Source organism: Pseudorasbora parva, chromosome 20 (genome assembly GCF_024679245.1).
Source record: "Pseudorasbora parva isolate DD20220531a chromosome 20, ASM2467924v1, whole genome shotgun sequence".
Taxonomy (NCBI): domain Eukaryota; kingdom Metazoa; phylum Chordata; class Actinopteri; order Cypriniformes; family Gobionidae; genus Pseudorasbora; species Pseudorasbora parva.
In genome coordinates this window covers 122,921-148,514 of record NC_090191.1, presented here as the reverse complement: position 1 = coordinate 148,514, position 25,594 = coordinate 122,921, and the positions used below count along the sequence as shown (strand labels likewise).

Here is a 25,594-nt window from a genome sequence, read left to right as displayed (position 1 = left end):
AGACAATGTTTTGATATTAGTTTATTTTAATTATTTATTCTATGTAGATATATAATTGTCCATGAAAGTGCCAGCTTTGGGAAATAGAACACATTAAAAAATGATAGAATGTTTGCTGAAGTTTATTAAGCAATGTTATGATCTACGTGTGTAAAAACCCCAGTTCACTCTTTTATCTCTTTGGTTCGGAGTAATCGAACGGCTACAGGATGTCCTGTTAGAACATGACATCTCACACCAGTCTGTACTTTAAGATGATTTATTTAGCAAATGCTGGTGTATCAATCAATCAATCAATCAATCAATCAATCAATCAATCAATCAATCAATCAAGCAAGCAATCAATCAATCAATCAACCAACTTTAATTATATAGCGCTTTTACAATGACGATTGTTTCAAAGCAACTTCACAGTGTTAAACAAGACAATATTGCAACAAAATTTGATCTGGCTGTACAGTTGCTCTGGAGAAAATGTTGATGTTTTAAGTTTCTACTAATGTTTAAATTTTTTTACGTTTTGTAAACAGAAGGGTTTGTTGAACTTCATAAATTTGTGTTCTCATTATTGTTAATGTTTTTTGGGAAACTAACGCTGAAGTAGCAGAACTTTCCTTTGGGTGTTTGTTTGGGGAGGGAGCGTGATCGGTGGAACACCTACAGGTTATCAATTATCTTGTCTTTTCAGGTATGTTATACAATGTAGTTCTGTTTTTTAAAATGCTCAATATATAGATACTTGAGTATCAGTGTTGGTCATACTGGCCTTCATTTATAGTACTTGTGTACAACAAATATATAGTCTTCATATCTTTAGTATAGTCAAAATATGTCTTCCCAACCAGTCCATCTTCCCAGACCTCCTCAGACTAGACTAGTTTTGTCGGGTTTTGTGCCGTCTGAATACTGAGATTCTGCCTGCAGACCAGCACACACAGGAGAGGGTCTGAAATCAGTCTCATACTCATCAAGAAGCAAGGAATAAGCCAAACATGAAGAGGCAGAGGAACATACTGATAAATGAGTAACAAGAAACGGAGTAAAATCAAGGGCAGATAAAGCACCAGCACATTGAATATGAAAACAACCCAAATATGAGGATCTTTTTTTTGGGATGTGTGAGATTGACGATCAGAACAACACAAAGCAAAACAAGATAAGATCCACAAAATCACTGACACAATGAGCAATAAGAGAGCAAGCGGAATATTATGTAACATACAAACCAAAATGAAACAGAGAAATAAAAATATGTAGAAACTGATGAAGATGTTTGAAGAGAAAATATGAGCAGTGTCGAGTGGATATATCACTGTGAGATTTCCCCCTAGCACCACCAGCTGGTTCAGGAGGAGACCACAGACTCTTGATGAGGACCATACAACCAGAGAAACCCGACATGTCCATCCTCCATCCCAGTTGAGCTCATTTAAGAGAAGTTTAATCAGGATGTAGGGACTCAAGAACGACTCGATACAGTCAGTGAGGAGGAGGGGGAGGATGAAGGCTGAAATACGGTGTCCGTTCCTTCTGTGTTGAATTATATCACTGACAGACCAAACAAGAGCTGGTAGACCTGCACACACACCGATGGTGATGAAGATGGACCATCTGGCCCTTATCTGGATATCAGGTAGTGGGTTCCAGTTAAGTATAATACTTTCCATATTCCCGTCTGTCTTTGTTCTCTTTGTGATATCAAGCTGAAAATATGAATGAGTGGAACATTAATATCGACTGAATGCATACTGAGCAACTTTCAGAAGTAACAAATCTCATTATTATATTCTACAACTCTCAATCATCAGACTGAAAATATGAATGCATTCTCGTCTGTATGACATGTCAGTTCATATTTAAGACTTGAAGTGAAAAAAACAAGAATAACCAGATCTTTTACCGAGAGATGTTCTGGAGATTTCTACAGCGCTGTGCTCGTGGCGTAAGAGCGTTTTCAGTCTTGCCTGATGTCTTCTCTTGTTCTCTCTCTCTCTCTGTGTGTGTGTGTGTGTGTGTGTGTGTGTGTGTGTGTGTGTGTGTGTGTGTGTGTGTGTGTGTGTGTGTGTGTGTGTGTGTGTGTGTGTGTGTGTGTGTGTGTGTGTTGCTACTGCTGGTTTCTGGTTAATCTGCTGGTTTTATCTCAGCTCTCACATCTGATCTCCGACTGTGGTTTCAGTAAGAAAAAATAATATTTACTTAAACCATCTTTACTTAAATGTTTAACCTGATGATTTACTCCCCCTCAAGTCATCCTATGTGTATGTGGCTTTCTTCTTTCAGATAAACACAATCATATTCATAAATTAATAAATATTATTAAACATTATATAATAGTCATTTTAATAAATGTCCTGGATAATCTAAGCTTTATAATAGCATGGAATGGAAAAGGAGAAAAATATCCATATTTAACCTGTTATAAAATAAAATATCTAACTTTCCAGAGACCACCTTCCATATTCATCGTATGGCGAAAGCGTAACGCCTGTCACTGTTCAAAGCACTTACAAAAGTGTCCAACGTCACTTCAGTTGCGCTTTCTTCGTAAACTGAATACAGAAGGCAGTCTGGTGCCTACATTTCCTGCCATTCTTGAGAATCGAACCTATGATCTTTGAGTTACAAGTCTGCCTTTCTAACCATTAGGCGCCCAAAAGCGAAAAGATCACAGTAATATAATTGACACAGACTTGTAGTGGAAATAACATTAACTGACGTAGTTTCCGATTTAAAAGAGGCCATCACTGAAGCCACAGTCAGAATTTGTGAGCTGAGAACTGCAACCACACCAGATAAAACTTACAGCCAGAAACCAGTGGATGAGCAACACATTCTCACTCTAAAGATGTCAGAAACTGAGGCATGTGCACATCACTATTGGAGCTCAGCTGGTGGCTAAATCATAAACATTTGTATGATTTCATATGATATTCTTAAGGCACAGTGGTTGCGTTAAGTGGTCCTTTAGTCCAGCTATGAGTTACCCCACTTCAAGCCAAAATAACCCTACATTTGGTTACATGTTGTTTTTGCCAAAATAACTTGCGAGATCTGTGATGAAGATCATTTTAAAAAATTAGAGTGCCCTTCTTATAATGCTGACATTGATTATGCATTGAGTTGCTGGCTAAAACTAGCCTGGCTTTACCAGACTCTCGTACATTTCATTTGTACATAGAGTCTGGCCACTCTCCATTGACAAGTGTTTATTTCCGCAAAGGCGGGCACCCTGTTGAGGTTTAAAGCTACACTGTGTAACTTTTTTAGTTTATTCTTAGCTAAAATCACTTAGTTCTTTCAAAAATATATGTGCTCATTAATGTATATTTACTTCTTTCAAGTAATAATGCATTCTCGTAATTTTATAATATACCATTGAAAATACATAAGTGTTGAGGGTTCGGATGGCGGTCGCCATGTTGCTCCTCCATCTTGAAAGTACATTTGCCAAAGAGGGACATACCCGTAAATTCAAGCTTCGCTTTTCGCGTTTTTACACTCGATGGCACCGTGTCGAATGTGAAGAGGAGGATTGCTTGAGGCTGCTATATGATGATGGAGGATCACTCTTAAGCCCCTTTCACACTGCACGTCGGACCCGCAATATTCCCGGAGCATTGCCGGGTCGCCTTCTGTGTGAAAGCAACCACGTCCCGGAATTGATTACCGAATTCGACCCGGGTCGGGGACCTAGTAACATTGCGGGATATGTATCAGAGTCGCCAAGGAAGTGGAAAAGAGAATTAAGACGGCACCGCAACGGGCAAATCAACAAGACAAAAGTAAATACTGGAGTGGCCTTTCCAAGATGGAAAGAGCTCATGAGGAGCAACGATTTTAAAAGGAACGCCGACGTGTCCTGCTTTCTTCTCGACAGGTAATATTAATTCAGCCTATTTGTGTATATTGGAAGTTTTATTGTTGCTTGGCTAATTATATCATGGTGTGCTGTGCATAACACTAGACGACGTCTAGGATAGTTTTCCTCGCGTCAATGATGAAAAAGTATTGTTTACCTTATAACATAAATCCGTGTTCTATGACGGATAACATGAGATTAATATTTTAATTGCATTATAATTTGTTTGCCTTACGCTAGTGGTGTTGTACAATATACAGAATAACGATAGCACTGATAAAAGTTCCTTTACTAAGATTAGCTTGCATTCGTCTGGGAACCTGATAGCTGATGTTAGCAATGAAATGGTAAAAAATAACGAAAACATAAAACTATTATTCATTTTACATAGATTAATTTGATCATAGATCATTTGGCAAATTAAATAACTGCAAATTATAATAGTTTTCAAAAGTAACCTCATCATTTGAAGCAACACTCACCGAAGAGGTCGAACTGGAAGCCATGACTAAATCGGCCACCGTAGGAGTTAAAACAAAATCGAAATTGAGAGGAACAGAAACTATTATTCACTGGATGGTCATATACCTTTACACCACTAGATGGGGGAAAATATCACACAGTGGAGCTTTAAAACTATTGGATCTGCCCTGAGCCACTCTGGATCTGCCGTAACCAATCGCTATCGTTTGGTCGTGACGTATGTCATGCGCCCTTCGCCTGTTTCACTCATGGAAATCCGACAAAATAAAAGTGCACATGTGCATGCCACCTCAGTAATAAAACTATAGGATAAAACCTAAAACTCGTGCATTCGGATTGTGATTTATTCACGCCGCGGAGGAGAGTTCTGTGATCGGGAACGCGGCGCTCACGTGGCCCGTAACATCATTGTATGCTGTAAATAAAATGTCATATGCTTGGTATGATAATAAATGCTGCTATAAATAACGGACCAATTCAAATGTTTAAGTGGTTTTATTTTAATTTGTTTTGAGCGGTGATGAAATATATTGCTCTTCTAAATACTTGCCAGCATTTTAAGGAAATACAAGTTCACGAGTTCGTTTACCCATATACTCTTTAGCTGATAAGGTTTAAACATATTTGGCTTGCTGTCCACGGTGGAGGGGCTCGAGGGCGCTGCTTCAACTAGGTAGGAGGCTGCTTATATGCTTTGCGGTTGATTGAAAGATTAGATGGGTTCACGCCTCTCGAACTTGCGTTTGTGTACGTTGCTAATTGAAAGATTAGATGAGTTCACTCCTCCCGAAATTATGTTGTGAACTTCACATAAATGCATCCTAATAACAGCAAAGCAACCGTATGGTGTTCTGCAGTGGTCAAAAATGATTTCAAACAGTGAATTTTGAAGTGATATATTGTTGAAAACTCAGAGATGTGGATTCGGACAGCTATTACATCAACACGACCTTGCGTTTGTCAAAAGCAGTCGGTAATTCGGCCGGGGATTTTTACACGGGTGGTGAGAGACGGATGGCAATAAAATAACTGACCAGTCCCTGTAACTTAAATGATGGCAATACCTTCCGACCCCACGAGAAACAGTTACTGTCCGAATAGCTTCAGCCGACTCCTTCATCACTAACGAAGCGATCTGGGAAATCAAACTTTTCCCGAATTTACCGTGTTGGAGGGCCACAACATCATGGCCACCAACAAACCCCAGCAAAGACTGTTATTGCTCCGGCTTTAACTTCTGGATATTCGGCAGCGGTGCCTCAATGCAATGAATGGTTTAGTTTGCATCTTTCTCCACCGCCATTACTGAACTACATCTCAAACTAGCGCTCGACATCAACGTCATCGTTCTCAGCCACTCCCTCTGTTCGCTGATTGGACCGGTAAAAATTTGTTCGGAGAAAACCTAAGACTACACAGCAGTCCCAGACGTAGTACTGAAGGAAAATGAAAATTGAGCGGAATTACGTATGAGGGCAGAGCCAGGCTAGGCTAAAACCTGACAACTACATTACTTTAAATGAGTGCACCCCCGAGATTATTGTTATAAACATGAGCCACGTCTGAAAGGTAAAGGGGGAGGTGTTGCTGTAATTTATAATAATATCTTCAGTATTACTCAGAAGTCTAGTTTCAAACATAATTCCTTTGAAGTTTTGGAGCTTTGTGTAAAATTATGTTGTGAAATTCATAAATCCTGTTTGATTTATCAAACAAGATTTATCAATTTTATTCTTTATCAAAGAATTTGGGGATTTTCTGTGAAGTCAACTTTATTTATATAGCGCTTTTACAATGCTTATTGTTTCAAAGCAGCTTCACAGTGTCAAACAGGACAATAATGCAACTGGAGTAATTCAATTTATTTGGATATTAAGTTGAAATTTTTGTCAACTGAGCAAGCCAAGCCAAAGGCGACAGTGGCAAGAAACCAAAACTCCATCAGGGCATGATTGAGAAAAATAAACCTTGGGAGAAACCAGACTCAGTCGGGGTGCCAGTTCTCCTCTGGCCTATTAAAGGGATACTCCACCGCGATTAAGACCATGCATTGAGACGAGAGAGGTGTGTGTCAACTGTCTTAGTCAAGGGAATAACAGTGTGTAATATGAAAAAGCGGTGGAGTATCCCTTTAACACAGTGTATGATTATTATTCTAGCAACCTTACAGGTCAGAAATCATATTAGATTGGAATATTTGAAAGATTGGAGTATTCCGTGAGGTATTACTGAGGATGACGTGCCGATGCAAATTCAGAGCTCTCAAGTCTCACGCTTTATGCGTGAGACACACGCATTTCAACCCGTTCACACGCTCACACGCCACACCTTGTATTTCTCACACAGAGAAATCGCCAGGGTAACGCGCGCGCTGTTAGAGGAATCAAGCGAGTTCCCCATAGAGTTCTGACGGCCCTGCCACGCACCAGTTAATCTAATAAAAATAGAGACGAACAGCCAATCATAAAATAGATTTGCTGTATCAGGGTAAGATATAGATATTCCCTCCACCCAAGAACGTTTAGGTTCTGATTCCAACGTCACATTCTGTGATTCACGCCACGGCCTCGCTCATTGAATCAAATGCTCGCTGAAGAACCGTTAGTTGGCAACTAGAAGCCCCGATGACAGACGCAGAGACACAAAGATAACGGTGTTAAGTTAAGTTTCTGACAGCACGTTTTCTGTTCTTAATCCCTCAACAAAACTTACAGGAAGCCTCGTCTCAATCATGATTTGCATGAAATGCATTTTGCTATCATGTACGTTATTGCGCTCTCACTCAGTGAACATCTGTGCTCTTCTGCACTCGTGAATGCGGTGATGGGCAGCTGTCCTCATTCCACTGCTGTTTGGATGGGATTGTTTTTTAAACTCCCTTTCATTAATTAATTGATTAAGAGTAACTCCATTTTGTAAGATCATTTTCATTTAAGTAATTCCAAACATCACGAGGCAGACGACATTAGTGATCAAATACAGTCGAGTTATTAACCCGCTCCACAGCACCACCCAGTGGATTTAGTTATAACTGCGAGATTTAGAGGGATGTATAATGGATTCACTGCATTTAGGCCAGCCAAGCAATATAGTAAAATTTCAATATTATTTTTATTTTTCGAACATTAATTACAGATCCAATATATTCGTGCTCACCCCTATTTATGGAAGCTGAAGTGTAGCGATATAAAATTTGCAATGCAATATGTAAAATGGCAATGCATTTCAAAATTTACATTTACATTTTCCATACCATGTGTGCAACATTTGGAGCAAAATACTAATTCAAATTGAATAATATAATTTACATTTGCTATTTCCTACACTAGTTTTAACATAAAATTTAAACATAAATTGTATATTGTAGGCTAATACTTCATATAAGTTGCAAAATTAAAATTAAAATGTATTACAGAAATAATTAGATGTGTTTAACATGTTCAAACAATTCCAAAAATAATGCCACGTCACCGCACTAGCCATTATTTTTAATGGAAAGGAGACATAGGTGTTATTCAAGCATTAATTAAATTTTGCATGGTGGCAAAACATTTTTTTTTTTTACATTTTGTTATTTTAACTGAATTCAGAAATGCTTTTGAAATTAAAAACTTTGCTTTTAATAAACAAAATACATATTTGAAATAAAGACTGTTTGGAGTTGGGTGCTCCGTCCCCTGAATCCACAGCCTTTGTTGGTATTTTGAGTGTACACAAATAAAAGTAGACAGTTTATAATTATGTCTTGTACTTAGCCTATCCGTATGGCTAAAAAATGATGGGGTATTGGTGTGGGAGTTGTTTCCGCTGTCATATAGAGAGGAAAAAATACAACCATACTGATATAGCAAACAATAATCATAGGCAGCTTGTCTGAGATTATTTGAGAGTAAAATAATCTCTGTTGTAAACCACAGCTCACTTCAGCGCGACCGTGCTCATGTTAAGGTGCCACCAACCCCTGGGCTGAAGGCCTCAAAAACCTGCTACCAACACCAATAAACAACACTAACACTCTCTCTCACAAACACACACACACACACACACACAGACACACTAATTAAATACATATTTATTTTATTTGTAGGAATTTGTCATTTTTCATATCAGACCCCCGTACCCAGCCAAACCCCCCGTTTGCTGCCGCCATGGCCGAAATCTCACTCTGAACTCAGTTCAAAACTTGAGAGCCCTGCAAATTCAGAGGAGACACTGATCGACACGGTCTCAGCAGACACTCCAGGATGAGCTGGTCATATCCAGGTGCAGGTTTAACAGGTTCAGAAAGTTTCCTGTTAATTGCTTATATTGCTTATTAGAATTCACCCAAAATTGTTCATATACATATAACTCATATATAACTGCCTAATTGAAATGTGAAAAATTGAAATTGAAAAATTGAAAAGCGCTTTGCCCTTTAATTGTGATGACATCACGAGTTGTCATTTCCTGTTCTTGCCCCTCCTCTTCCTCTTTGCATTGGTGATGCACTGGAGAGGTGAGTTGCTTTTGTTAATCTTTTTTAATCCTTATTTCAAGTTGCTTTCTCTCCAATTTATGTATATATTCTTATTTTAGTAATCTGTGTGGTTGTTTTTGTCATTTTATTATTTTTGAGTTAAATTTGTCTTATATGTGGAAGTGAAGCACATGGTGATAGTGATGGACTGCATTTATATAGCGCTTTTATCCATTCATACACCGACGGCGATGTCAGCCATTTAAGGCGCCATCCAGCTCGTCGGGAGCAGCTGGGGTTAGATGTCTTGCTCATGGACACTTCGACACTTGGTCAGGTGGAACCGGGGATCGAACCACCAACCTTCTGGTTTGTAGACAACCTACATGAACCACTGAGCCACTGCCGCCCCTCTGAAGCACTGAAACAGCTGAAGCAAATGTGCTGAAACTTCGAAACAACACCTGACACCCGTCTCCATGACGCCATCTAGTGGACACTTGCGTATATTGATCTGAAATAACCTTGACAGTGATCTACTACTGTATGTAAAAAAACAAAACAAATCAAAAAACACGTTTTTAACATCTGTCTGACAATTACTTGGTTTTGTAACCTGTAGCCTCCTCATTGCAAATAACTTTAGTTTTTGTTTTTTTGTCATGAAAAATTAAATGTATTAAAAGAAATAAATATGAATTGCTCTTCTGTTGAAGGACTAAGTCGCCTTTTTAAAAATTATAATTTCTTCAGCCTTTGAAAAAATCCTCTCACAAGATTGAAAGATTTAGTGGACTGTTTACATGAGACGTTATCTAAACCGACCTGGTCAGCTAGCCGACGGTTGGTTTAGCCAGTTTGTCTGCTTCCTAACCTAGGCCCCAGTGAGTCAAGGTTTAGCTCTAAGGGTGCTTTCACATCTCTAGTTCGGTTCATTTGGTCCGAACCAAGGGCAAACAATTATACATTGTTGCATTTTTCAGATTTTTTGGTTCCTTTTCACACCACACTGATTGCTTTGGTCCGAACCAGTTGAAACAAACCAAAACGGAGGCACATGACAACATCCACATCACTCATTGGCCATGGCGTATTTCCTAAACTGCTTTTCGATTGGTCAGAATTTACGTGTGGGGAAAATTCCAACAGGAGAGGCAAAGCCAGCAAACTATAATAACACTATGGAGAGACGACTGCGCAGGCCAGTTTTGTCCCTGGCCATAATCTACTACACTGTGTGTATTTACCACAGTATGTAAACAAAACATTTCTATAATGAAGCGCGGATGCGACATGAAAACAACGTTCTAATAATGCACTGCAGACGGCGAGCGCGCATCGCTCGCCACTTCAAGAGGGGGCGTGCATTAATTATTAACTCTTGACATGCTTCCATCTTCCGAAAATATTGCCAACGATCTATCAGGTAATAATATCATGCACACAATGTCAGTGCAGCTAACTACGGCAGCTGGTTCAGTCCAAAAATGATCAGTACTTTTGCAGTTGGTTCTGTTCGAGGTCGGATCACGTTCTCACCACAAACAAACCGCTCCAGAGTTCGTTTGAAATCGTACCGAGACCACCTCTTCAAGGAGGTCTCGGTACGCTTGTTTGGTCCGCTTTTGGTGCGCACCCGAGTGCGATTGCTGCTTTCAGACCTGACCAAACGAACCGCACCAAAGAGGGAAACGAACTCTAGTACGATTCAACCGAACTAAATGAGGCAGGTGTGAAAGCACCCTAAGATTATGTGCCAAATTACACCACTCAGACAACCAGCCATTGAGTGATGATAATTTACGACACTATCCACTAGACATGGACTGCATTTTAGTGGTCCACTGCATTTTAGACATCCACATAGTGGTCCTTGTGTGTGAGGGTGTCCAGTCTAGACATGCTACAATAGCACATTATTCAAAGCTGATGTGGTTGATGCTGTTCTTAGAAAAGGCTGGACATTTTCTTGGAAAAGGATGAACGTGCCGATGCATTTTGGAGGATGCCACATAGCATCTAAATCAACTTAAAAAAATATTTTTGTAAAACAAAAAATAATCATTCTTAACTGTGATGTAACAACATTTTATAATCAATACCAAACTTAGCAGGCAGCCGGTGTAGAAATTATAAAATTTGAGTGATTATATTTTGTTGATCTGGAACCCTAGTTGTTGCATTTTGAACTTGTTTATGGAGTAGTGCATTACAATAATTCAGTTTTGCCATAAATGTGTGAACTAGCTTTTCTGCATCAAAAAAAGAAAACATGTTCGAAAGGTGGAAGAATGCCGTTTAATAGTAACATGCAAAATATAATTTTTAACAGACAAGTTGCTGTCTAATATTACATACTGGTCTGGAAATCTAAAGCATGGAGAAACAGTATTTCTGTAAACATGCAAATTATATTGTAACACTTTATTTGTACAAGACTTTACAGGTGTTTTAAAGATTGTCAGATTGTTCTTTATTTAAATGAACAATGTTTGTTTACATACCACTGGATTTAGCAGAAAGGAGCATAATTGAAGAGACAACCAGGACAGCAGAGGATCCATACACACAGACACACACACACACACACACAGGGTGGATACAGGTAAGTATTCAGGTGAGTAGTTGAATGCACTGAAGAAGGGAAGATTCTGACACAGGGGATTCCAGCAAGGTGAGTAGAGTGGGCAAGAAGTATGTTTCCTACAGAATGCTCTTATGTCCTTAAAGGCCGTAATATACTCCACAAGAACAGAGAAAAAAGTTCTTGCTCCCAGGGCTGAGAGAACAAAACAATCTCATTTTGTTCTCGTGGCCCTGTTTTGGGAGTTCTCGCAGCTTGTTCTCGACACATCATCTGAGCAGGTGTTTTTTCTTGCGGGTGTCCAAGAACTATTGTGTGATTGGTCAGAAATGTAAAGTGGGCGAGGTTAATGCAGTGAAACGGAGCTGTATTGAGGTAGAGTAATTCCATCAGAAAAGCACAGATATACATTCTCATTTTCCATGATCTCATACACTGTCTATGTGAGGATTTATTACACACATTTGTTCTGACATATTTCAGTGACAGAAGTTCAGCTGTCATATTAATAAAATGAAGAGACTATTACATCTCACTGTCACTGCATTATGGGTATAATCTCTCCTCAGCATATCCTGATTCATCAGCACAGTTTCACTGATGATCCAATAGGAACCCTAAACCCAGGATAGAGCGGCTGAGTGAATGTGATCTGGACTCTGTAGATGAGGCTCATTGTGTCTCCAGAGACGCTGTAGAAGGACAGAGTTCCTGCTCCGGGATCCACATACACTCCTACTCTATTATCTTTACTGCTGATGGGCTTTACAGGGAGATCAGTCTCTATGCTATTGTGTCTGAATGAGTAACTGTCAGGAGAGCAATCTAAACACCAGGACTGATCATTGCACCCAAACAAGCACTCATTACCCCACCCCTTCCTGCAGATGCTCTTATATGACACTGATATAAACACACCATTCCCACTCCACTCAACCTCCCAGTAAGAGCGTCCACACACACTCTCTCTACACAACATCTGCTCCCAAACAAGAAATCTGTCTGGATGATCAGGATACGGCTGATCTATGTAAGCATGAGTAATCACTTTGTTCTTCTCAGACAGATGGAGGCGTTTATTCGTTGTGTTTGGATCCAGAGTGAGCTGATGGGAATCTGATGAAAAGCATAAGAATCGGAAATTGTAAATCTGTCTGATCTTCTAATGTAGCTGGACTCTTCATGGTCTCAGTGTTTACCAGATTTCTTGTGAAATCGTCATTTGTATGATCAATTATAAAACTCTTATCACGTCTTCTTCCACCTTCTACAGGAAGAACACAATTGTTTTCTTAGGGACTTACATTGTAGGAAGTCGTTCCTGGTCTTGGGAACAGTGTTGGTGAATGTGACTGTGGAAAACAAACGGACATGTCATTGTCAGGCCTTGTTCTGCCTTGGCAGTCCTGTCCAAATGGTCTTGTTTTGTGTATCTATGGCTATGTTCAGACCACAGGCAAATCAGATATTTTCAGGCAGACTGTCCGCATTATTAATTGCAAGTTGTCAAATAAGATTTTTATGTTGAGATATAACCAATCTATACTTACGGCATTTCCATGATCATTTTTTATGTGTCTTGTTGAAAGTGAATCAAGACTATTTGAAATTCAATTTGAGCAGCCAGAGTGTAACGCATCTGTAAAAATCTGATTGAAATCGCACTTAAAACCACCTCTATATGTGATTTTTCATGTTTTTTTCTGTCCAGACATTCAAAAACTCATCTGGATAAAATCTGGATATGCAAAAAATGAGCCTTTGTCAGGGGTGTCCAAAGTCGGCCCTGGAGGGCCGATGTCCTACAGAGTTTAGCTCCAACTTGCCTCAACACACTTGCCTGGAACTTTATTGCATGCCTAGTAAGAACCTGATCAGCTGATGCAGGCGTGTTTGATCAGGGTTAGAGCTAAACTCTGCAGGACAGTGGCCCTCCGGTAGCAGGATTGGACACCCCTGGCCTATTTCTTGTGTTTAAGCACATGGCTTCATCTGTTGGTCAGGTGTTTCCCTTGTCCTGCCTTCCCTTTTCCCCTGGTATTCATGCCTGGATTTGAATCTGGCTCCTCCTCTGACCTCTGCTTTTGATCGCACATTGGTACATACCCTTGCCTACTGCTGACTTACATTTACATTTACATTTAATCATTTAGCAGACGCTTTTATCCAAAGCGACTTACAAAAAAAGGGTAGAGCAATAGAAGCAACGAAACAAACAAGGCCAACAACCTGTAAGAGCTGTAAGAAATCTCAATTAATTAACACAGTACACAATTTTTTTTTTTTTTTTTTTTTTTTATATAGCCAGCTACAACAAATACTCACATACGGAAAATACAGAACACTGGATTTTGATAGCTATGATAACAACCCATTAGGACTAAGGCTGATGCCCCAACTGTTGTCGTTAATGCGGATTCAGTGGCCCAATGGGTTGGTTTTGTATGGCATTCTAGCTAAACGCGCAGTAATAGCCATCGACAGCAAATACTCACGTACGCAAAATACAGAACACTGGATTTTGGTAGCTATGATAACTATGTAACATACCCGCCTGAAGGCACAAATCCGGATGAGAGACGTAGATATGATCAGTAAGTGCTATTCTGTATTGGTCAAGTGCAATAGGAAAAGTGCAATTGGAAAAGATGTGTCTTAAGATGTTTTTTAAAAATGGCTACAGACTCGGCAGCACGAATTGAGATCGGCAGGTCATTCCACCAGGTGGGAACGGTCCAGGAAAATGTCCGTGAGAGCGATTTCATGCCTCTTTGGGAAGGAACCACGAGGCGCCGCTCATTCGCAGAACGCAAGCTTCTGGAGGGTGTGTAAGTCTGAACAATTGAGTTTAGGTATATTGGTGCAGAACCAGTGGTTGTTTTGTAGGCGAGAACTAGAGCCTTGAATTTGATGCGAGCAGCCATTGGCAACAAGTGCAGTTTGATGAAGAGAGGCGTAACATGCGTTCTCTTCGGCTCATTAAAGACCACTCTCGCCGCTGCATTCTGGATCAGCTGCAAGGGTTTGCTAGTGCATGCTGGAAGCCCAGCCAGAAGAGCATTACAATAATCCAGTCTGGAGAGAACAAGAGCTTGAACCAGGAGTTGTGCAGCCTTTTCTGATAGGAAGGGTCTAATCTTTCTAATGTTGTATAAAGCAAATCTGCAGGACCGGGCTGTTGCAGTAATGTGGTCAGTGAAGTTTAACTGGTCATCAATCACAACTCCAAGGTTCCTGGCTGTCCTTGATGGAGTTATGGTCGATGAACCAAGCTGAATGGAGAAATTTTGATGAAGTGCTGGGTTGGTTGAGAAAACAAGTAATTCTGTCTTTGCAAGATTGAGTTTAAGATGATGCTCTTTCATCCAGTCAAAAATGTCTGTCAGACAGGCAGCGATACGAACACTGACTGTAGGATCATCTGGTTGAAATGAGAAGTAGAGTTGAGTGTCATCAGCATAGCAGTGATAGGAAAAGCCATGTTTCTGAATGATGGAACCTAATGATGACATGTAGATGGAGAAAAGAAGTGGTCCAAGGACTGAGCCCTGGGGAACCCCAGTAGCTAGATGATGTGACTTAGACACTACACCTCTCCATGACACCCTGTAGGACCTACCAGAGAGGTAAGACCTGAACCACTGGAGGGCAGTTCCTGAGATCCCCGTCCTCTTAAGTGTTGACAGGAGGATCTGGTGGTTAACTGTGTCAAAAGCAGCAGACAGATCCAGCAGAATGAGCACTGAGGATTTGGAAGCTGCTTTTGCCAGTCTCAGTGCCTCAGTTACCGAGAGCAAGGCAGTCTCAGTCGAATGGCCGCTTTTGAAGCCGGATTGGTTGTTGTCTAGGAGGTTGTCCCTTTCAAGAAACATAGAGAGTTGATTGAACACAACTCGCTCAAGGGTCTTTGCAATGAAAGGCAGAAGGGATACCGGTCGGTAGTTTTCTAAAAGTGCTGGATTCAGAGAGGGTTTCTTAAGCAGTGGGGTTACCCGAGCCTGCTTAAATGCTGTGGGAAAGGTTCCCGTGTGAAGAGAAGTGTTGACAATGTGAGTGAGTGCAGGAGTGATTGAAGAAGAAATGGCCTGAAGGAGGTGAGTGGGTATAGGATCAAGAGGACAGGTAGTAGGGTGATTTGAAAGGATGAGTTTAGAAATATCTGCCTCGGAGAGCGGAGAGAAGGATGGAAGCGTGTTCGTGTTAGTTGTTGAGATGTGCTTGTCAGTTTGTGATGAGGAGAACTGTTTGCTGATGAGGGATGTTTTGTTTGTGAAAAATGATGCAAAGTCATCAGCTGTAAGAGTTGATGAAGGAGGGGGAGGAGGAGGACAAAGGAGAGAGGAGAATGTTTTAAAGAGTTTGCGAGAGTCAGAGCATTTGTTGATTTTGTTGTGGTAGTATGTTGTTTTAGCAGTGGAGACATTTGTAGAGAAAGAAGAGAGAAGAGACTGATACAAGGTAAGGTCAGTATAGTTTTTAGATTTCCGCCATTTCCTCTCTGCCGCCCTGAGTCCAGAGCGATGTTCACGGAGAACATCAGACAGCCAGGGGGCAGATGGGGTGGGGCGGGCTGGTCTGGATGAAAGGGGGCAAAAACTGTCTAAGGAGGATGTTAGAGTGGAGCAAAGAGTGTCGGTAGCACTGTTAGTGTCCAGTGCTGAGAACTGAGCAGGTGGATGGAGTGAAGATGAAACCATAGTGGATAGGCTAGAAAATGGTCTGAGGTGTGTAATGGAGTAACTAAAGTGTTGTCCGTGGAGCAGTTGCGTGTGTAGACCAGGTCTAATTGGTTACCTGATCTGTGAGTAGCCGTAGTAGATACTAACTTAAGGTCAAATGAAGTCAGTAGAGTGCTGAAGTCTGCAGCTAGGTGTTTATCAAGATGGATGTTGAAGTCACCAAGCAGAATCAGTGGAGTGCCATCCTCAGGGAAGCTAGAAATTAACACATCCAACTCCTCCACAAAGTTACCGAGGTGACCTGGAGGACGATAGACCACTACCACATGGATTTTAACAGGGTGAGTAATAGTGATTGAGTGCGATTCAAATGAACTGGCCGGTAGAGATGGTAATGGATCAAATTTCCAATCATTTGAGATAAGCAAACCAGTACCCCCACCCCTCCCAATAGGCCGAGGAGTGTGTGAAAAAGTTAAATTGGTTGAAAGGGCTGCAGGAGTGGCAGTGTCCTCTGGCTTGATCCAGGTCTCAGTTAGGGCCATGAGGCTGAGCTGAGAATGAGTCCCAATAGATGAAATAAAGTCTGCTTTGTTTACAGCAGACTGACAATTCCAGAGACCAATTGGAATAAAGAGTAAAGTAGCAGAGGATGTTAGGATATAGCGCAAATTATTAGGATTGCGGCGTCTCGTGCGTACAGAGCGTGAATTACGAGTGCTAGTAGTTATAGTTGAGATTTGAAAGCACATGGTGAATACAGATCAGAGAAAAGGCCAGATCGTAATTAGAAAAGAACCGAACACCAATAATGAAAGGAAGATGATACTCAAGTGCCTTGTCGGGGTCCTTGCTCGCGAGGAGTTGCACAGGGAAGAGTTGAAGTCTTTACACTCGTTGATCTTCACACAAGGAGGGCTTCACACTGCCGCTTCCGCTGCCGCGGACTATCACGCTATTTATACTCACTTGAGTATCGTTATTGAAAGCAGCTGGGAACGCCCCCAACAAAACTCCCAACAAACTCCCAACGTGGCAAAGACCAAACAAATGCTAACTCAACAAATGCTAACTCCCACACACACCACCAGAATACACCAAAACTACTACTACACACCACTGCACCACACAGACACACTTATCCAACAACAAATGAACAAACAATCAAAAATGAGAAAAGTTACAAACACTTACACAGTAGTTGTCTATCAGTCAATCAATGCTTCACCTCTAGACTTCTGTCCAGAGATTATAGTCTGTGCACTGTTGTCACTGTTGTGCCTGGCTTTTGATCCGTTTGCTCATTGTTCTCCTGAATTCTCTGCTCTTTTTCAGACTGGTTGCTGTTCAGACTATCTACTTGCTTTTTGACCCCTTAAACCCCTTTAGTCTGTGCCCTGCTGGTTGAAGTGTGATCTGGGACTTCAGATATTTTCCCTAAATAAAGTTGTGTTCTGAACGATCCTAACCCTAACCTGACAGTAATTCACACTAAATGATACCTGCGTCCTTTTCTAAGACATTTCTAATATGATGTTCAGCATGATGTAAGATGATGGGGGACTAATTTCCGAGAGCAGATGAATCTCCAGGGCTTTACCTCTGTCAGAGATCTTTTTGAACTCCTCTTTGCAGAAATCCTCCAGTTTCTCTCCCAGCTGACAGACGTATTCTCTCAGGCCATCAAAAGAGAAGAGAGAACTGAAGGAGATGTTGGGTACTTCTGTAGATTCAGTAGATTCAGGAGGTGCTGAGAGAGACTGGAAACTCTACAGAAAACACAAATCAAAACCCATCACCTCCACACTTAAGCAGCACATCTGGTCTTCAACCAGCCTAAGAGAACTCGTTACACCCCTTTTGCTCTTACTACACTGGCTCCCAGTTATGGCCAGAATCAAATGTAAGGTTTTAATGCTGGCTTTCAGAACTACCAGTGGAACAGCACCCTCTCTACCTCAATTCTCTCCCACAAACTAAGGTCAATGATTGAGCAATATATCGCTGTTCCTTCACAACAAGGCAAAAAGTTACTCTCCAAGACCTGGATTACTCTCAATACCTTCTCTATTCCTCTCCGGTGATCAGAAAGAAAAATTAAGTTTTAATTAATGCAGAAATGTGAGTGAAGTTTTGAACTATTGGTGGTGATGGTGTTTTGGGTGTTGAAAGTTGGGTGTAAGTTCTACGCTGGGCTAAGCTATGTCAAGCCTTTACACCTATTGCACCAACTAAACCCACAACCAGGCACATCTACGTCTCAGCATCCATGCTGACTTATCCTACAGCAGCAATAGTTGAAATGGCATTCTTGATGATTAGAAAATGATTGCTAATATTAAAGAAATTAATTGTATAATTGATTTCAATGAGTAAGGATTAACTGAATTCTCACAGTTCATTCTTACAACGCAAACGTCCTAAGCACGTAAATGATTATTTATTTGAAGTTGGAAATTGGCCCTGCTTATTAAAAGTATGAGGTCTGCTGCAAATGTTGAAGTGCTCATTCTGAAATCTAGGTTCAGATTTAAGATTTTTTAGGGTATGCGCATAAAGCTAAATTCACCTAGTAGCCTACAGTTATTCACATTGTTTGTGTTAGATGATATTGTTTTTTTAGTACAGTCACTTACACACACACAGCTCGCACATCATGCTGAGATCGTGCGCCTTACACAAAATCATTCAGTAGCGCAGAAATGTATTGTGAATGCTGTTTTGTGGTTTATCAATAAAATAGCTTAGAAACTGAAAAGTTCTAGCATATATGATAACTAAAACCCACAGCTTCACTATTAGTAGAGAGACTCTGCCAGGTAGAAATAATTCACACAGAATCGCTCTCTCAATGCATTCATAGAAGCAGGGTTGCCAACTTTTAAGTTCAGGTTGGAGTGAGATTTTTTTTTGGGGGGGGGGGGGTAATGCTTTTGATCTTGATTCAGTATCAGTTTATATCTAGTATATATACTGTACATAATAATATGTTTGTTTTGGCACTAGTTTAAAGATTTCTTGGGTCAAATTATATGTGCCATTCCTTAATATTCACTTGTGAGTGCTTATATAAGTATCATTATTCATTAAAAAGATTAGGATGCAAGTTATTTAAGTTTTGAAAATTCACATTTAAAGAAATCTAGTGTTTGATCATCATATCTAAATATTTATTAGAATGCAAAGACTGCAATATATTTTTGAGCAACTAGATTAGATACATGTATATTTATTAAAGAGCCATAAGGCACCTAATGGCATTACAAATAAACATTAATATTTTTTAGCCACAAAATGACTCTAATTTGCCTCTTTGAATTGGAATTCTGTATTTTAATATTAATTACTACACTAATTGTAATATAAATTTTAGAAGAAATACAAATATTAGAAGAAAAATATTTTAAGTGGTCATTTATTGAAAATAATTGTTGCACAAATAGTATTTAGTACCAAAAGATCTCCTCAAAATATTCAATAAATATAATTTAATGAGAGTGTGACCTATTAGTAAGGAATACCTGAGGGCTAAATACAAGAATAACATTAATGTTAACAATGTTGAATCTCTATCACTCTCCATAATAAAACGATCCTGTAAATATGGCTGACTTAATAATCAATAAACACTAACACTATGCTGTACTGTTTACCAAAACTTGCAGCAAACATCTATATGGTGAAACTGTTGTGTATCCGCTTAAGCCATTTAGATTCATTGGCACGGCGCTAGAAGTATTGAGCGCTCATGGGCCACGTGACCAGCGCGCGCCGCAGGGAGACGAGAGCATGCAACTCCGCTTTTCAACGCCTCTGGCTTTAACATTATGCCACATTAGCGCCAAAACGCTATTTATTGTTTGAATTTCATTAAAACACATTTAAAAAAATTAAAGCTTATAGCTTTGTTTAATATCAAAAGCAGGTTTGGCAATTTGGCGTGAGATTGAGTTGGGCGGAGTGAGAGCGTGAGACAGAGCCTGAAAGCGTGAGAATCACGCCAGATGCGTGAGAGTTGGCAACCCTGTAGAAGTTAAATGTAATCTTTACTAGGCGACTTTATCTGTAGCTGATTCAAAATGAGCAGAACGATCCAAAGACAAAAGAAGTGATAAACAAAAGCTGTTATGTAGGAGCAATAATCTTGTGGGCAGCACTGTGTCATATATGTCATAGATGTGCACAAATAAACATGTTTGTGTCTCAGCTCGAGGTTCAGGCTTATTAGTTCATTAATGATGTCATCAGCGACTAGTCCAACATAAATGTCAACCTTAAAAAAATTCGTCCAACCCATAGTGTACGCCCAGCTGGTGCAACCTGCCTCAGAAAGAGGAGCTCAGAGCTCTTTAAATGTTTAACTTCAAAAGAAGGTGATCAGATGAAAGAGCCTGAATTATGACTATACACAGAATGCCTAACACTGCTCATTACACTCATGAACTGTTTCTCTGTGAGGCTCCTGTTCTTCTTGATCTGTTACCTGCAGGAAATGGGTGTGATCCTGTGTGTCTTCAAGCTCCTCCAGCTCAGCGTCTCTGCTCCTCAGATCATCAATCTCCTGCTCCAGTTGCTCCAGTCCTCCTTCAGCTCGACTCAGCGCAGACTGTTCCTGATCTCTGATCCGCTGGGTGACCTCAGAGCAGCTTCTCTCAATGGAGCGGATCAGTTGAGTGAAGATCTTCTCGCTTTCCTCTACTGCCGTCTGTGCAGAGCGCTGTAAGGACACACATCACAATCACATGTGGTCTTCAGTGGGTCTGAAAGAGGAGAGTCCTAGCTGAGACTTCTCAAGCTCACCTTATAAGACTCCACAGCCTCTCTCAAACGCTGAAGATCTTTCTCTCTCTGCTGGATTCTCTGCTGGAACAGCCTCCGCGTCTCCTTCAGCTGCTTCTGAAGCACAAACCAATGAGAAATGCCATATACAAGTGAAGGTCATATAATTATAATATCAAAAAGTTGATTTAATTCACTAATTCCATTCAAAAAGTGAGACTTGTGTATTATATTCATTCATTACACACTGATATATTTTAAATGTTTATTTCTTTTTAATTTTGATGATTATAACTGACAACTAAGGAAAATCCTAAATTCTGTATCTCAGAAAATTATAATATTGTGAAAAGGTTCAATATTGAAGACACCTAGTGCCACACTCTAATCAGCTAATTAACTCAAAACACCTGCAAAGGCCTTTAAATGGTCTCTCAGTCTAGTTCTGTCGGCGACACTATCATGGGGAAGACTGCTGACTGACAGTTCTCCAAAAGATGACCATTGACACCTTGCACAAGGAGGGCGAGACACTAAAGGTCATTGTAAAAGAGGCTGTCTCCTCACAGAGCTCTGTGTCCAAGCACATTAATTGAGAGGCGAAGGGAAGGAAAAATGTGGTAGAAAAAAGTGTACAAGCAATAGGGATAACCGTACCCTGTAGAGGATTGGGAAACAAAACCCATTCAAAAATGTGGGAAAGATTCACAAAGAGTGGACTGCAGCTGGAGTCAGTGCTTTAAGAACCATTGCACACAGACGTATACAAGACATGGGTTTCAGCTTCACATTCCTTCTGTCAAGCCACTCTTGAACAACAGAAGTGTCAGAAGCGTCTCATCTGGGCTAAAGACAAAAAGGACTGCTGAGTGGTCCAGTTATGTTCTCTGATGAAAGCAAATTTTGCATTTCCTTTGGAGATCAGGATCCCAGAGTCTGGAGGAAGAGAAGAGATGCACACAATCCACGTTGCTTGAGGTCCAGAGTGAAGTTTCCACAGTCAGTGATGGTTTGGGGTGCCATGGCATCTGCTGGTGTTGGTCCACTGTGTTTTCTGAGGTCAAAGGTCAATGCAGCCATATACCAGGAAGTTTTAGAGCACTTCACTGTTATTATGCTTAAAATAGTTTACAGAAAAGCCTTAAGAAACTATTACATACATTAGATAGGCTATATTAGGCCTACAGTATGCATTAATATCTCTTTCCTTTGTGCTTTTAATGTTGTGAAGCGGAAGCGTTGCCTCTGCACGTGTACTGGTTATGACTCAAGTATGTTGCTTCAAGCACATCATTCTGCCGATGGGATGTACATTAGCGCATGCGCGCTTTGTGCCAACTATTGAAGCATTTCATATGATAATACTTTAGCACAATAAAAGATGGTTATCTTTAATTTTTCAGTCCTGTATGTCATATGTTGCTATTTTTGTCTTGTTTAGTCTAAAAACCTAAACATTCTTAAAGCAATATGCATTTACTAGATAACTTAAACTTATGACTTAAGATATGTTTTCTTGTTTTGTTGAAAATAAAATCCAAATCAAGTGAGCTTTTGCTTAAAACAAGCTAAATGATTTGCCAGTGAAGAAAAATAATATTGTTTCTGATTGAAATCTCTGGGGTATTGTGAAGAAGAAGATGTGATGTGCCAGACCCAACAATTCAGAAGAGCTGAAGGCCACTCACACTCCTTTTCCACCAGAAAGAACCAGTGCTAGTTCAGAGCCAGTGATAGTGCCAGTTCGTAATTGGTTCGACAGAGGAGCCTTCTAAGAACCGTTTGCTTTTCCACATGCTAAGAGCCGCAACAGAGCCAGGTCTTATGTCACTGTATCCGTCTCATCTTTCTCAGCAACGGAAGCGAGGCAGCGATAAACACAAACACACCAGGCATTTTCTAGATGGATCGATGCTGCACAGACCGACCCGCGTATGAAATAAAAAATACCGCGTGGGCGATTCAAAGGCATGAGTCATCTCTCGCTGGACTCGTTGTCATACGGCAATTGGTCTGCACAGCGCCGACGCATCTCAAACAAGCCTTCCATCAACAATGGCGAACGTTGCGTTACTATTGATTCACATGGCTTTACGACATCGTAAAACATCGGCATCAAAACACAGTTAATGAAACACATTCATGCAGCTCGCAGTAATTTTTATAGACAGTGATTAAAAACGAGCAGCAGCTATGAGCTCCATTAGATGGTTTTTAAAAATGGCGGATCTCAAGTTTGTGTTCATCTAGTTGACCCCGCCCCCAGCACCTGATGTAATTGGTTCATACTTCTAACCGATTTAAAACTAGGCTCTGGGTCCGAACTAGCACCAGGTGGAAAAGGGCTAAATCACCTGAGCCAAGCCACAGACTGATCGACTCCATGCCATGCCGCATCGCTGCAGTAATTCAGGATAAAGCAGACACGACTAAGTAATGCTTGCTGTACATACTCATACTGTTGAGTACTTGAGTTCACTTGGCCAAGATTTCTAAAAATCCTTTCTTTGTATTGGTCTTAAGTAATATTCTAATTTTCTGAGATACTGAATTTGGGATTTTCCTTAGTTGTCAGTTATAATCATCAAAATGAAAAGAAATAATTTGAAATATATCGGTCTGTGTGAAAGGAACTGACATAATATACAAGTTTCACTTTTTGAATGTAATTAGTGAAATAAATCAACTTTTGATGATACTCTAATTATATGACCGGCACCTGTAGTCTAACCCAGAGAGCAACAGTTTAAAGCTCACACCTGTTTCTCCGGCAGTCGCCCAGTGGCATCCGTCAGCTCGTGTCTCTTTCCTTTAAAGAAACTCTCGTGTTGTTGAAGGTGCTCCTGACAGTAAGAGTTCACACACACCAGACAGGACTTGACGGCTTTGTGTGTTCTTCTGCCAGTACAGACGTCACACCGCACATCTCCGTCTCCAGCATAACGGTCTTCAGCAAGTGTGGTCTTCTTAAGCTTCTCCACCACTTCAGCCAGAATGGTGTTTCTAGCTAAAGCAGGTCTAGGACTGAAGCTCTGTCTGCACTGAGGGCACCTGTAGCCTCTCTTCTGATCCTCCTGATCCCAGCAGACCGTAATACAGCTCTTACAGTAACTGTGTCCACAGGGAATGGCCACGGGATCCTTCAGCAGATCCAGACACACCGGACACAGGAACTCACCCTGAGAGAATCTGGCTTCTGCCATCTTACCGACACACAACTGCACTTCAGTTTCTCTTTCCCTGAACTCAGCTGATTCCTGTGTTTGAGTGACGTGTTTAAAAAGGGCGTGTATGTATGTGTGTGTGTGTGTGTGCAAGTCTGTAAAGGTCACAGATAATAAGCAGGAACACACCCAATCCAGATCTACAGCTCTTTCATTACCAAACTGATGCACCTCACTGCAAAAAAGGTTTTTCTTACTTAGTATTTTTGTCGTTTCTTACATTAAGAAATATTTACTAGACAAGTACAAATTATTGTCTTGTTTTGGGAAATAATAACTCCAAATTAACAGAGTTTTTGCTTAAAATAAGTAAAATAATTTCCCAATAGAGTAAGAAAAATGATCTTGTTTTCTGTTTGAATTAAAGGACAACTCCAGTACAAATTAACAGATGGTTACCGAGTAGATCGTTCTCTGGGATGCGTTTTCATCAAAATCGAATGTAAAGAGTTCTATCTCTAAAAACAGATTAGCTTATAGCTTTTGAGCCTTGTTAGTGGCATTAACTAGCGATTTAATTTCTTATCCTGTGCCCCATAGACTAGTGTTATAAGCTAATCTGTGTTTAGAGATAAAACTCTTTACATTCGATTTTGATGAAAACCCATCCCAGAGAACGATCTACTCGGTAACCGTGTTTATTACCCCAGGTTCATTTCTCACCAGAGTTGTCCTTTAAGATTATTTTTCTCACCCCATTGGCAGATTATTTGCTCTTTTTTTAAGCAAAAACTCTCTTAATTTTGAGTTATTTTTTTCCCAAAACAAGACTTTTTTTTGTTGTCTAGTAAATACTTCTTGTTTTAAGAATTGTTAGATGTTCGGACTAGAAACAAGACAAAAATACTGAGCAAGAAAAGCATTTGTTGCAGTGCTCTTCTCTAATATTGCTATGCAATGCTATTTCCCTGTTTGAACCTAAACATAAGAAATGCTATTTGCCTATATTTGCATAGGACCGAGCATTTGCTGAATGCTCGTCACAGGAAATGCTTGGAAAGAACCTGCAAAAAAAAAGAAATGTACAAACAGCACACATATCAGAGACTGACACTCAGACAGGAGGACGACTGGATCAGCCGTGAGCTGGTTTATTTAGGCTTTATTAGCACATCGGCCTCCTGTGAGACTGTCCATTTAAACATGGCCCTGAACAAGATCAACCGCGTAGAAAAGCATTTATCTGCAGCGCCTCAGAGCGGTGGGATGTTGGGACTGAGAGTCTCAGAGCGGATATCCGTGGGTTTGTGTTCATCCGCTGTGGGCATGACCATCCTCACCTGACCCCAGGGCTGTCAGATCCTGGTATAATGCAGAGTTTAGCCCTGGCAGACCTTGTTTCCCCTCCAGACGTGTTTGATCGGGCTGGAGCTAAACTGAGGGCAGGTTTACTCTACAATGATGCACTAAAAACAGAAAAGTTCTTTCTTTCCATTGTTCATGTACAGATGACAGCACTGTCAAAACAATCCTCATTCACACAGATCTGCAGAAACTAATAAACACTGTTAGGCCAGTAGATGGCAT

The 25,594-nt window shown here is 40.5% G+C and overlaps 1 protein-coding gene across 1 annotated transcript; it reads right to left on the bottom strand.

The window, feature by feature from the left end:
- Positions 1-11,444: 11,444 nt before the first annotated feature.
- Positions 11,445-24,046, bottom strand: LOC137049931 (tripartite motif-containing protein 16-like protein). The gene is made up of 6 exons (XM_067428676.1): positions 23,603-24,046; positions 20,865-20,960; positions 20,548-20,781; positions 17,665-17,833; positions 12,690-12,737; positions 11,445-12,501 (listed from the first exon to the last, which is right to left on the bottom strand). The coding sequence occupies exons 1-6, from the start codon at positions 24,044-24,046 to the stop codon at positions 11,969-11,971; spliced, it is 1,524 nt and encodes a 507-aa protein (XP_067284777.1). The 3' UTR covers positions 11,445-11,968.
- Between the last annotated feature and the right edge of the window lie 1,548 nt (positions 24,047-25,594).

Bases quoted from the DNA above. Each gene is read 5' to 3' on its own strand.
- LOC137049931 (XM_067428676.1), bottom strand. From the start codon at position 24,046: ATGGCAGAAGCCAGATTCTCTCAGGGTGAGTTCCTGTGTCCGGTGTGT. The intron at 20,961-23,602 runs GTGTGAGCTTTA...TTTGTGCTTCAG, and splicing joins GGCGACTGCCGGAGAAACAG to AAGCAGCTGAAGGAGACGCG. The intron at 12,502-12,689 runs GTAAGTCCCTAA...GCTTTTCATCAG, and splicing joins CAGGAACGACTTCCTACAAT to ATTCCCATCAGCTCACTCTG.